This window comes from Typopeltis vanoorti, chromosome 19 (genome assembly GCF_054136105.1).
Source record: "Typopeltis vanoorti isolate ZY-2024b chromosome 19, IOZ_Tvanoo_1.0, whole genome shotgun sequence".
NCBI classification, from domain to species: domain Eukaryota; kingdom Metazoa; phylum Arthropoda; class Arachnida; order Uropygi; family Thelyphonidae; genus Typopeltis; species Typopeltis vanoorti.
Genome location: NC_143567.1, coordinates 12,176,151 through 12,190,668, shown reverse-complemented (window position 1 = coordinate 12,190,668; position 14,518 = coordinate 12,176,151). Strand labels below are relative to the sequence as shown.

Sequence of the window (14,518 nt, the reverse complement as noted above, 5' to 3'; positions counted from 1 at the left end):
ACTTGCAAGTATTTCAGGAAAAATACTTTCTCTCGCAAATTGCACGGTCGCTAACCTTTCTTGTCATGTGCTACTTCCTCCACTAGGACTAAGCCCTGGCCATCTTATTACTCCCTAAATTACATTGATAACTTCCAGATGATGAAAAACAGGGGTCATCCTAATTAAAGAATTTTCATCATTTTCATATAGTAAGCATATTTTTTAAAAAGCACAACTTAAGACTAAACACAAAAATTTACACTTTGTTTAAAACTGATAATGATTCCTCCGAAATGCATTTGTTGCTGAAAATTTATTTGGATAGATAGAATCATCACTCTTCTAACCAACAGTGATTGCATACATTAGATGGCAGCACTGCATTGTCACTAAGGTTTGGAAATGGTTTGATAACTACATGGTGTTATTATTTAAAGATTTGAATGAAAAATGGCGGAGGGTTTAAACCCTGACCAGGATCAGCTGTCAACTTTGCGAGGAAAGTTAGGGGTACGTAAAAAGTTATCTAATAATTCCCAAGTTTGAAAAAGTCACCAGTTATTCAATTTCTATTAATCGACTTTTATGGTTCTCTGTTTTCCATACGGAATAAAAGCCTAACAGCGATCTTTACTTCAAGGTCTTTTACAAATAAAAGTTCAAACGCAGACAATAGCTTGTTGTTAGCTTTTGTTTACATGAAAGGGTATTCCATTATTTAAGAGAAATGAACGGGTTGGGAATGAAATGCAAAGATGCTTGTTAACAGTAGTCGACGTATATTTCCAATTATATTTCTTTCCTACATTAATTAGCCATTAATATAATTCTTATGCTGAAATTAGATATCAAATTGAGTCAGAAGTTCGGCATAAAAGAATCCCGATTTACTTAACAAAGCAAAAGAAGTTGCTGTTTGTTATTACGGTTGCAGATTTTGTAAACAGTTATTGCAAATGCATCGCAATCGTTTACTTCGTAATTTTTTTGTTTTGAATTGGAAGTAAACACAATATATAGTGACGTACCAGTCAACCTTTAGGATTTGCGCAGTAAATATTTTAGAATTCCTATGGGCAATGTGGTATTTTTCGGGGTAAGCATATTGCCAATATAGGAATATATTAATAAGATAAAATGCATAACGTTAAAAAAAAAGGAATAGAAAGAAATTCAAATATATTATTATTATTATTATTAGACACTTCCGAGGAGTCCGAAGACTCATCCAGGGAGGGCACCTAATCTACAGATGTCATCTCCAAATGTAGTAGCAAAAGATAATCACAAACAAAAGTTTATAGAGCAGTTTGCTTATTAATTAACCTGCAAATAATACCTAGGTTGGTTGGTCGTGATACAATTTTTTTTTTTTTTTTTTTTGTAAGTGTACCCATCAATAAGGATAAATTTTTTTATCCTCATATGGGAGGGGGGGGGAAGAAGTAACACACAGTTTTAAAATAGAAAATTACTAACAACAGTAATAGTAATGATAAAAATAACAGCAAAAGAAATTATCAAAAATATTGGAGGTGAGGATCCAAATATGTTTTAATGGTTCCCCCCCCCCCCCTTCCCAAGTGCCATTTTTGTCAGAATTCCAAAGAAAATTTAGGAATCATTAACCTACTAAGATAGCATATAGAAAACACTATGTAACAGTTATATTTAAAGAAAAATAATAATAACATTGTGTATTAATAACATTTATTTATTATATACTATCTCTTTTATATAATTTTATATTATATAGGGATTCGATGATGAGAAGTATACTTAATGAGAAAGTGATGAAAACATGTTTTCTAAATGGGAAGATAAAAGGTGCTAGTGAAGTTGAAGTTGATATGTGACCAGAAATGCTGAAGTATGGAGGTATAAAAGTCTTACAGTGGTTGCACTGCATAGTTCAGAATGCCTGGACAGAAGGACGAATTCCAGATGTTGGAGTAGAGCTCTTATAGTGTCCATCTATAAAAAGGGAAATAGAACTGTATATGAGAATTACAGAGGTATTTCTCTACTGAGTGTCCCTGGTAAGATTTATGCAAGTATACTTGAGAAATAGTCGAGAAGGATTGTGGAAGGGAAGCTTGGTGAAGAACAAACTGGATTCAGGCAAATAGAGGCAGTTAGGATTAGATTTTCACTTTATGACAAACAGTTAAGAAATTATATGGGAATATAACAAAGATCTGTATTTAAGTTTTGTAGATCTGCAAAAGGAATATGACAAGGTGTCAAGAGAGAGAAGCTATTCAAAATTCTGCAGTTGTATGGTGTCAATGGAGCATTATATCAAGCAATACTTAGTCTTTATTTGAGTTGTAAGTGTCAGCAGTTACAATTGAAAGAAGTATAAGAAGATGGATTAATGTTAAATCTGGTGTCAGACAAGGATGTACGTTATCCCTCTCTGTTATTTATTATCTATATGGATCACATTATGAAGGAAAGTGGTATTAAATCTGATATCAAAATTGGAGATGTTAATCTCAGCTCTTTACTCTATGTAGATGATGTTATACTTCTAAATAAATCCAGTACAAGTTTGCAAGATTCCCCGACTAAATTAAATAACTGTTGTAATAGATTTGGTATGAAGGTCAGCAATAAAAAGACAATGACAATAGGTAGAAGCATTGAAAATATCAACCGCATTATGAATAGAGAACGTATAGAACAAGTAAAACATTTCAGCTACTTTCCCGATTTTTAATGTAGATGGTAAATTAAATATGGAAATAGACAACAGAATCAACAAAGCTGGTATGGTAGGAAGTCAACTGAATAAATTGATATGGAATAAGAGAGAAATTAGTTAAAACACTAAATTAGCTGTATACAAGACATTTTTCAAACCAATTTTAACTTATGGATCTGAGAGCTGGATTAGAAATAAAACACTTGACCAAAGTATAGCTACATCACTTGCCTTAGTATAGCTATGCTCATAGCTATATTAAGGCAAGTGATATGCAGCTTTGTCCACCTTTGCTACAAATTGCCCCAATGCTGAAGATACTTCAGGCACAAACTTTGTTTGCTTACACTTGGATAAAAGATTAAACTAAATATATAATTTATAGTCTAACGAAGTTGAAAAACACTTCCAACATCTTTCTCTAATCCAGAGTAATTTAATAATAAGGTGTGACACCTTTTGGCAGCTCGTATAGTAAACATGACTTCTGCATTGCTTCAACTTTGGTATCGCCTCTGGGTCTGGCTCCCACTGAAGAGACCTCAATAAAGGTCGAAACCGGTTTGAAGCTTGGGTGATAAATGGCAATGCTATAGCACATGAAGTTTTAACTGAGGCTTGGCTATTGCTGTCACCCAGGTCCTGGGGGGGGGGGTAATGAATGGCAATGCCCATAAAGTTAACTGAGGTGCAGCTGTTGCTGTTACTCCTCAGATGGCATATGAGCAAATGAGCAGCTCTACTCAGTGGTGGGGGTGAGCCTGTTACTGAGAGAAACAATGCTGAGTTTTTTGAGTTTGATCTGTACTTGAACATTCAGTAATGGTCAAAACTGGTCTGGGTGGTGATCCCATAATGCTTAGCATTATACATGTCCGCAAGGAGATGTGCTTTGCATTATGGGATACTAAGGCAAGTGATGTGAAGCTTTGTCCATCATTGCTACGAGTTGCCCCAGTCCTGAAGATACTTCAGGCACAAACTTTGTTTGTTTACACTTGGATAAATGATTAAACTAAATTAATTTATAGTCTAACCAAGTGGGAAAAACCTTCCAAAACCAATAAGTATGAGTGCAGGAATGATTATGAAGAGCTGAGTGCAGTTTCCCAGGTTTCAAATCAGAATGGGCATGTAATTATATGTGAGGGTAACCTTGTCCCTAAAGGGATGTTGAAATGCATGTATACGAAACATCAGAAATAAATGAGAGGTGTTTTTAGCATTGGTCAGCTCAACTTGGTCAAAAATTATTGTAATCAGCGAGACCTGGTTGTCAGAGAATGATGTAGTTACAGGGATAGAATGTAATGGATATTGCTTTTCAGAGAAGACAGAGGAAATAAGGCAGGAGGAGTGGTATTATTAATGATAGCTGAAGAACTTCAACCAAAAAAAATGGAAATAAAGGAAGATAGTAGATCGGATGGAAATGGTTAATTTGCGGCTGTCTGGTGTGAGATAGAGTCTAATGGGAAAATATATTGTTGATTGCTGCTATAGACCTGAGGGTCAAAAAAAATGTGGATGATATGCATCAGCAGCTTACCACAAGTACAAGCTGAGCAGTTATCATGGAAACTTCAACTATGGTGATATAGATTAGAAGGAAGAAAGGGCAGATTGACAAAATGGAAATGGAATTTATATTTATTAAGGGATAATTACCTCAAACAACATGTGATGGAAGGGACCAGGGGTTTGAGAGTGTCGGATCTGTTAATAGCATTGGAAGCTCTATCTATAACTGCAGTAGCAACTCGACCTCCGATCAGGGAAAGTGACCATGCAGTCTTGTCCTTAAAGGTTGCTCAGCATGTTCAAATTTCAGTCAAGAAAAAGTTTATGTAGAAATGCAAAGCTGATGATTATGACAGCTTAGGAGGCAACTTGTAGCAGTGCCATGGCATAAGAAACTACATGGAATGATTGTCATGGGAAGTTAAGGATTCTTTGAGCATGGCAGTATTAGAGTGGATACCTAAGGTCAGAAGGATAAATTGAGTAGGGATTAAGTGGATGACTAGCAATATAAAGTAGGAGCTGCAAAAAAAAAAAAAAAGTATCGTGGAAGGAATATAAGCATATAACTTTACTCAGTGAAGGTAGGGAAGTGACAGAAGGAGAAGAAATAGTTCTTCTCCTTCTGTAACTTGCAAGGGTATATCATCCAGGTGGTGATTTTGCAGTTACTGAGGTGACAGAGGCTGGTGTGAGCATTGAGGTCGATGAACAAGAGGTACTTAGTATATTGAAAAATATCAATGTGAAAACAGCAGGAAGCCTGGACAGTGTGTCAGTTTGTATGCTACGAGAATGTGCAAGTGAACTCACTCTCTTGAAATTCGCAAGGTTCCAAGGGAGTGGAAAGAGAGTGAAATAGTTCCACTGCATAAAGATGGCTCCAAGATAGAACTAGCAAATTACAGACCAATTAGTATCTCTGAAGTGGTGGTTAAAATTTTGAGAGAGTTACTGAGTGATCACTTGGTAAAAGGTGATTTATGAAGTGATCACTTAGTAAAATTGATTAAAAGTAAAATTGAGGAATGGGTGGATGGAATGTGAGGTGAGGTGAAGCAAGGCAGAACTGTGTTTTAAAAGACCTTGAAATTGACAAGGTTATCTGAGCCCCATCAAAATAATGGTTTGAAGATTAGAATTAGGGTTGTAGAGGTTGTTACTCTGCGGGTTGTGGTAGTTTGTCATATGAGGAGGGGGAATATAGTATACTATTATTGAAGAAACTGTGTATTGGAAAATGGTGATTTCAATGAAAGTCAGTAGCTGTATTCTTCACTCTTCTCTGGTACATTCTTATCATATGTCTTGAGAACCCAGTTTAAATATAAGACAAAAGTTATATCTTTTCCAATAAGAATTGTTTCAGTGATATTTTCTGTGCATAGGTTTAAATCAGAAAACCAACAAGAATAATTCAACCTAGGAAATGAGGCAAAAAAGTTGCAGATCATTCCACTTGTTAGTCTTATATCATATATGTGGATGACAGTTTTGTGTGAGTGTTGCTACATGGTAAGAGGTCCACTGGATTTTGGTCTGCATTTGCTGAAGCATATCAGGAGTATATTGAGATGGGTCACTAGTGAGGAAGAGATATAGAATTTTTGGTAAGTGGCTAGTTATCTGGTATTCTGGTAAGCATGTGAATAGTTTGTATGTCATCATTAATGATAGCAAATATTCTCAGCATCTCAACCATCTTGATCAATGCAGTTGAAAAAGGAAATCCAGTTAGAGTTGTTCAAGTCTCCAAATAAGATGAATTTGCTATTAGGAAAGTTACACTGGAGAAAATCAGCTTTTCAAAGGGGGTGGGGTAATCAGAGCTCAGACTGTTTGGTGAACTTTGTAAAGCAGTGAAGATAGCAGATGAATTCGATGGATCAAGGCGAGAGAGAGAGAGAGATTCTTATTCAGGGGGGGGGGGAAGAGAGACAGATTTTGAGTTGGAAACTCTAACATGATATATCAGTAAACATAGGCATAAATGCCAGCTTTTGAGACAAAAACAGTCAGTGTGAGTCATTGAAGACGTTGTGATGAATAGTGCTTAAACTGAAATTTTAGTTTCCATTAGGAAAAGTAACTGTAGTATCCAAATAATGCTGTCCACCCTAGGATATAGTTGATTTTAGAACTAGAGGATAACCATCATATGCCTTATGGATCTCATTGATTCTTCAGTTGGATTGGGAGCTTCAGTGCTCAATCTCTAAGAAAACACGTATTATTTTATTTGTTCTCAGTTTATGATCTGTTTCAAAACTATCATAATCTTTGTTCATTTGCTCACTCCTTATGCTTCAATGAAGGGTAATGTATTAGTGTTATATGGCCAATTGTTCCTTCAGGAAATATAACATGTTATCTGCATTTTATATTATTATTATAAAATTATTATTATTATAATTATAAAATCAGGTTATGCATTTTGGGGTGAAAAGATTAGCAGCAGTATACCACATTGGTGGAACTGTACTCCAGGAGATTGATGAGGCCAGGGACTTGGGAGTGTTGTTGGTGGATAGGGAAATGAAGTTTAGGGGGCACATTGCAAAAGTGGCTAAATCAGCTCATCAACTCACCTGGTTGTTGAAAAATACTTTGACGAGCAGAGACAAGCAAGTTATTGTACCTCTGTACCGAGCCTTGATAAGACCTCATTATTATTATTATTACGGGCAGCTCCAAGGAGTCCTCAGACTCATCGAGGGAGGCCCAACATCATGTCAAGAACAATTATTCAACATTCACACAGTATCTATCATACTTCTCCTTGAACTCATTTATAGTCGTAGCACCTGCAACAGATTCTGGCAGCTTATTCCACTCATTTATCAATCTTACCAAGATTGATAAATCTTGGTAAGATTGATATCTTATCTTATCAATCTTACCATTCATCAATCTTACCAAGCTTCCATGTATGGCCCCTGGTCATCCCACAACCAGTCCTATTCTCAAAAATATCTTCTGAATTGATCTTATAGAAACCCTTCAGTAATTTGAATGTCTCAATCATATCACCCCTTTTCCGCCTATCAACCAATTTCTGCAGCCCACAAATCTTCAACCTGTTCTCATAAGGTTCATTCCATAGTCCTGCTATTATCTTGGTCACTCGTCTCTGGATCCTCTCCACCTCCTCCCCATTCAGAAGAAACCCTGGTGCCCATATCTGGGCACAGTAGTCTAGATGGGGTCTTATCAAGGCTCGATACAGAGGAACAATAACCTGTTTGTCTCTGCTCGTTAAAGTGTTTTTCAGCAACCAAGTGATTTGATGAGCTGATTTTGCCACTTTTGTGATGTGTCCACTAAACTTCAACTCCCTATTCACCAACACTCCCAAATCCCTGGCCTCCTCAATCTCCTGGAGTACAGTTCCACCAATGTGATATGCTGCTGCTAATCTTTTCACCCCGAAATGCAAAACCTTATATTTTTCCACATTAAATTGACATCCATTCTCCTTAGCCCAGTCCTCCAAACTATCCAAATTATCCTACAAAATTTTGACATCCTGAGCATTCACTATTGTTCTACCTATCTTTGCATCATCCGCGAACAGATGCACAGCTCCTCTCAGATCCTTTCCTATATCGTTAATGAACAAGTTAAACAGTAGCGGTCCAAGAACAGAACCCTGCAGCACACCGCCAGTCACAGGCCGTCTTTTGGACTCTACTCCCGAATAAACCACTCTCTGATATCTCTCCATCAACCACCCTCCTATCCAGCTTACTAACCCTATATCCATTCTCATATGCTGCAGCTTACTGATTAGAATTCCATGTGGTATCCTATCAAAGGCTTTAGCAAGTCCAGTAGAATCACTGTAAACCCAGTCACTGTGTTATAGAACGTGAGCACGTTACTGAGGCATGATCTACCCTTCACAAAACCATGCTGTCCCCCATAAAGTATCCCATTTTCATCTATCCAATCTTGTATTTTCCTCTTGACTATTTTCTCCAAGACCTTGACAACAATTCCTGATATGCTGATCGGCCGGTAATTTTCAACAGCAGTCTCGGAACCTCCTTTATGCAGTGGAACTATTTTCCCCTCTTTCCACCCTCCTTGGGACTAGCCCAGACCCCGAGACTCAAGTTAAACAAAAATGGTCAAAGGCACTGACAATTCTTTAGCCGCTTCTTGTACGACACGAGCTGGTATACCATCCAATCCCGCAGATGAGTTGACATTGAGGTTTTTAATAGACTATTCACCTCCACTTCATTCACCACAATTCCCATATAAGCTATTTGTTCTTCCATTTCTGCAATGTCACCACATGGATGATATTCTCTTGCAAAGTGCTCACTCAAGTAATTCTACTATATCAACTGATTCGGTTACCTCCCTACCTTCGGCATTCTTTAAAATCAATCTGCCGTATAACTTGCAACATATCGAAAAAGCTGTTTGGAATTTTCTTTAGCCTGCATGGCTAATATTCTTTCATAATCTGGTTTTGCTTTTCTTACCACACTTGTTACCCTTCTGGCCTGGGCTTTATACCGTTCATGTGCCTGCAGATCACCTTTCTCTTTAAATTTCCTCCAGTTGTTTCTTTTTTTTTTCAGCTCAAGCTTAATGTTGTTATTCATCCCTTTAATCCCTACTTGATTTATTATTCTGACACTAGGTATACAGTTAGCTATTGCCTCCTGCAAAATCTTCTTAACCACCTCCCATGCACTATCAACTTCTAGCCTTTGCAGTTTTACATGCCATGGTACTGAACCAATCAAACTCCTAAGCTTGTCATACTTACCATCCTGATAATTCCACATGTACCCTTTCTTAATTGTAAATTCCACACCTTTAGCCACCTCCCAAGTCAAGACCCTATGATCACTCTCACCAATTGGTGGCAATGTGGTCATATTCATTACAGCCAAATCCTCAGATGCATTTAGTAGGTCAAGCACTCTCCAACCCCTAGTATTTTCCATTACGTGCTGTCGCAGATAGTTATCCCTTAATAACCGCATAAAACCCAATTCCTTCCTCCCGTGTGTCTTCTCCTCATCTCGACTACTGTGCCCAGATTTGGTCACCAAGGTTTCTTCTTGATGGGGAGGAGGTGGAGAGGATCCAGAGGCGAGTGACCAAGATGATAGTAGGTCTATGGAATGAACTTTATGAAAACAGGTTGAAGATTTGTGGGTTGCAGAAATTAGTTGATAGGCAGAAAAGGGGAGATATGATTGAGACATTCAAATTGCTAAAGAGTTTCTATAGGATTAATTCAGAGGATATTTTTGAGATCAGGACTGGTGGTGGGAGAACTAGGGGACACCTATGGAAGCTGGGAAAGAGTGTGGTTAGCAAGGGTGTTAGAGCTGGGTTCTTTACTTTTAGAGTGGTAAATGAGTGGAATAAGCTGCCAGAGTCTGTTGTGGGTGCTATGATGGTAAGCGAGTTCAAGGCAAGGTATGATAGATACTGTGAGAATGTCGTATAGTTGTGTGGACATGATATTTAGGGCCTCCCTCGATGAGTCTAAGGACTCCCTGGAGTCGCCTGTAATAATAATAACAATTATTATTATTATTATTGTTATAAATGCTGTTATTTATAACAATATTATTGTTATAAGTGCCCATATAAATAATTATAATTATTTATATAGGCACTCCATGGAGTCAAAAGACTCGTTGTGGGAGACCCACTCTATCCATTAACACAATACCTGTCATACATATTGTTAAACCCTAATAATAAACTTATTTAAGGAGAAATACTTCAAGACATAGCAAAAAAACAAAAAAACTACATAAGGATTCTGAAATAATTTTCTAATGGATTCCATCCCATCTGGGATTAAAGGGAAATGAAACTGCAGATGAAGTAGCAAAAATGGCTGCAACATCAAGTGATACTACAGATTTTGATCTTTCTATATAACTACTCAAAAAGAAATGTAAAAAGAATGATTCTCCAGGACATGACTCACTTCTGGCATTCAGCAGAAAAACCAGGAGCTACCGTCGACTCCAGTTTTAATTGCTGTGCCACTACCATGATCACTCGCCTCAAGACTGGCCACACAAGACCAATCAAATTTAGCAGTTGCATAAAAGTCTTCCCCATCTCCAAAATCCGTCACATTGAGGAAGCATCACCACTACGTTTACTAACTTGTATAAATATTTCTAAATATGAACTTTATAACAACCCAGAAAAGGTGCTGTATAAAATACATGAATTTGACTTCCATGATCTGGTGTAATAATCCCATAGCTTGATAATAATAATAATAAAAACTGTCAGGGTCTCACCACCAGTGTTTTCCCTGTATTGAAAAATTTTTTTTCTGTGTCAATCTTATAATGACTTATAAGATTTAGTTACAAGTTTCTACATATCCCTTATATAGAATGGTTTCAATGAATATTTCATCAAAAAACCATAAACAACTACAGGACCCATCTTATTTTTCTTGGGAAGAAAAATAAGATGGGTCCTGTAGTTGTTTAATAACAAACAATAACAAACACTAATGGCGTGTCAACGTTGTATCCAAACATACCACAAATATACCCCGAGCCTTTGGTATTTGAATAGCTTCTTGATGTGTACGTAAGATGTCTTCATTTCTCTTTCTTCAATAAAGGACCAACTTCTCCATTGGTACTACCAGGTGTTATCAGATTCCTTTTCTCCTTCTTTCATCAAACCCCAAAGATTCACTGCTGTTTTTGTTAAGAACATAAAAAAATTCTCTCTCTCTCTCTCTCTCACCCACAGCTCAGAATTCTGTGGAGAAAACAAATAAACAAACAAAGGCCTTGCTCAAGAAATTATATTCTTATTTAATCCTTTATCAAGTGTAAGAAACAAATTTTGCACGACTTGGCTAAGCAGACTTGGTTAGATGGACTAGTCATCTTCATGATTAGACCACTTGTATATAGAGGCTATTAACTTCATATCAGTTGCCTCAGTATCCCATAATGCAAAGCATACCTTCTTTCAGATATATCTGTTGCTGTACATTATGGGAAGGATCACTGCCCAGCCGGTTTTGACTTTTATTGAGGTGGCATCAAGTGGTAGCCAGACCTAAAAAGATATCAAGGTTGAATTACTACAGGAGTATATATTTTCCACATACAAGTAATAAAAAGTAGCATTTATGATTAAAATACTCTGAATCAGATATATTATTATTATGATGATTCAGGCTTCCACAGAGTCACAAGACTCATTGTGGGAGGCCCATCATAGAAAACAGTATCATACCACTCATTGACTTTTGATACTCTCTCACCACTCTATTAATGCATTCCACAGTTCAACCGCCCTCTCTCTCACAGCCTCCTTTTGTAATTTCCAGGGGTGGTCCCTTGACTCGCTCCTTCCCTCTGGTTCACCAAACGAAAGAACACCCCAGTGTCAACCCTATAACTTTTATGAATTATTTACATGTAAACACAAGGTAAAGGTAATAATTTATTATAAGGGCCATATATTTTTTTCTGAAATTACAGACAGTTTTCAGTGTCAAAAAACAGTTGATACAAGGTAGAATGCAAACAATGGATTTATTTGAAATAGAATGAGCTGTGTGACGTTATATGCATCTCCCCTGTCCAAGGTATTTGTAACCCTGTTATAGTACATAAGTAAGTTAGTGAAAACATGATCTCCCCTTAACTAACCCACGCTGATAACCAGGTAGAGACTCTAGAAACCCTAGAGAGTTAGTAGGTAGAAACCGTAACGTTTTTTAGATATGTGGCAAGTAGAAGGAAGAATGATCATGGTAAGATGAAGTTAAAGGATGAAAGTGTTGGAATGGTAACTGCTGCAGATGACATTGTTGAGGTATTCAGTGATCAATTTATAAGGGTATTTCATCCTGATCAGGGCAGAATCATGAGGAACTTCAGTGTAGAGAACATAGGAGAGGATGGCTTAATTGTGAGTGAGCAAGAGGTATTTGAGGAATTAAAAACCTTGATGTCAATAAGGCAATAGGATTTGATGACATATCACCACACATCTTAAGGGAATGTTCCAGGGAATTGGCAGTAGCATTGGCATGCATGTTTAATAAGTCTTACAACAGCACAAGTTCCAAGGGAGTGGAAGGAGGGTAAAATTGTTCCAGTGTATAAAGGTGATGATAAGGCTGTAGCTTCAAAGGCCGGCTTTTTTCATAGGCTGGTCTGTATAGCTGGAGTTGTGGTGAAGGTCCTGGAGAGATTGGTGAGAAGCAGGATACAGAAATGGGTTGATAACAGCAGTATTCTCTGTGGTTATCAGCATGGATTTATTAAGGGGAGATCATGTTTCACTAACTTATGTACTATAACAGGGTGACAAATACCTTGGATAGGGGAGATGCATATGTAGTGGTGTACTTGGATTTTTTAAAGGATTTTGATAGACTACCACATGATAAGCTCTTAAATAAATTGAAACTGGATAACAGACTTCTAAGTTGGATCAGTGACTGGCTGTCAGATAGGTATCAGAAAGTTGCATGTGGAGGTGCAGTATCATGTGGTGCTTCCTCATGAATAGGAGGAAGAGGGGGGGGGGATATGACTGAAACATACAAGCTAATCAGAGGTTGTTATCAGGTCAACTTGGAAGAAATTTTTCATAGAATGGGAGAAGGGAGTAGAACAAGGGGCCATCACTGGAAACTCTATAAGGAGAGTGTGAACAGAGGAGTGAGGGGCAGGTTCTTTGCATGGAGGTGGTTGTTGATCGGAATGCATTGCCTGAGTGTGTTGTGGGTGTAGACATATTGAATCAGTTTAAGGCATGGTTGGATGAGCATTGTGTGCAATAGTGTGTGTGTTGGATGAGCACTGTGTGCAATAGTGTGACCTCTCATGATGAGTCTCTGACTCCATGGAGGTCAAATGTTAATAATAATAATAATAATAATTTCCAGTAACGTTATGTTCTGAGGAAAAGGTTAATCATAACAGTATATATAAAAAAAAATTATGATGTGTTATTCTAATCAGACTTTTCTATATCTTTTGATAATGATAAGCAGTCATTCCAATTCAAGTTGAGGTGGTGAAGCAAGGCTTCAGCACTCTACTTAAATAAACTTTCAAATTTGTATTGACAGCAGTAGATGCGTTTCAGACTGGAGAATGTTGTGGTCTGTGTCTACTCCATTGAGCCAATCCAGATTTATCGGATTTCTTGTGGTAAATATATGATTGATGTTCTTGTATTCTCTTTTCTATTGAGTGTCCAGTTTGTCTGAAGTAGTATAGATGACAGTCACAAGGAACTTGGTATGTACCATGGGGAGACATCGGAGAGCATTTATCTTTTGAACAGGGGAAATAAGTTGAGAGTTTATTGATGGGTATAAAAGTAGCTACTAATTCATATTTCTTCAGAATTCTAGAAATCAGTTCTGAAATGGCAGAAATGTATGGGATTGGAACTCAGTGTACTGTTTCAGTCTTCTGAACTGCAGATCTCACACTGCCTCTCAAGTCATTCATGCCCACCATTACAATCATCTCATCCACCTTTCACCTCACTTAATTGCCATAGCCACACTTTCTATCATTCCTCTCCTCAGGCTTTCTATCTTGCACACTACTGATCAGTGGTGCACCCAGAGGGGGGACAGCCCCCCCCCCAAAAAAAAAAGAAAAAAGGAAAAAAACACTAGAAAATTTTCCAAATTTTAATTAACATATATGATGTTAATTAAAATTCTTTTTTTTACTTGTGTTGTGTCGTGTCTTCTATTTCTATACTACTTATGAATTAGTGATCATTGCAGATGCTCAGTCATAGGTCGTATGCGATGCGTAGTATCTATTGTCAAATTGCCTACTCAACTCCCCCCCCCCACCAAATTAAATCCTGAGTGTGCTACTGATCATTGAGTCTCCATATATCACACCTCTTACCACTCTTTCTTCCTTGCTCATCTGCATCCCTCACTCTCCTTCTTTCTATCTCTCTCTAATACTTTCTTTTTTTGTTCCCCTACTTATCTGTTGTCTTGGCATCTCTTCATTACTGGTTCCTTCACTCTCTTGCATTTTTCTCATTCCTCTCTTTTACTAGTTCTCCTATTCTCTCTTCTATCAGTCCCATAACTCTCTCTCACTCCTATTGTGATTCGCTTTACATTCGTCTTTTCCAATCACTTAATCTCTACTTTCATGCTTCTCAACTCATTCCCTAGACCAGGGTTTCTCAAACTTTTTCTACGATGGAACACTTCACAAATCCTGAAATTTTCATGGAATACTTTGGTTATTTTGTAATGTATTAATTAATAATTAATTGGTAATTAGC

The 14,518-nt window shown here is 37.3% G+C and overlaps 1 protein-coding gene across 5 annotated transcripts in view; it reads left to right on the top strand.

The window, feature by feature from the left end:
• The first annotated feature begins 370 nt into the window (after positions 1-370).
• The window catches only part of LOC150095856 (uncharacterized), a 163,934-nt gene continuing 149,786 nt past the window's right edge, over positions 371-14,518 (top strand). For all 5 annotated transcript variants that reach the window (XR_016549944.1, XR_016549943.1, XM_090409300.1 and 2 more), the window contains exon 1: positions 371-492. Coding sequence is in view for 3 of the 5 variants with exons in the window: in XM_090409300.1 (XP_090265426.1) it covers positions 433-492 (60 nt within the window). In the remaining 2 variants the exon portion in view is untranslated. The remainder of the gene's footprint in view (positions 493-14,518) is intronic.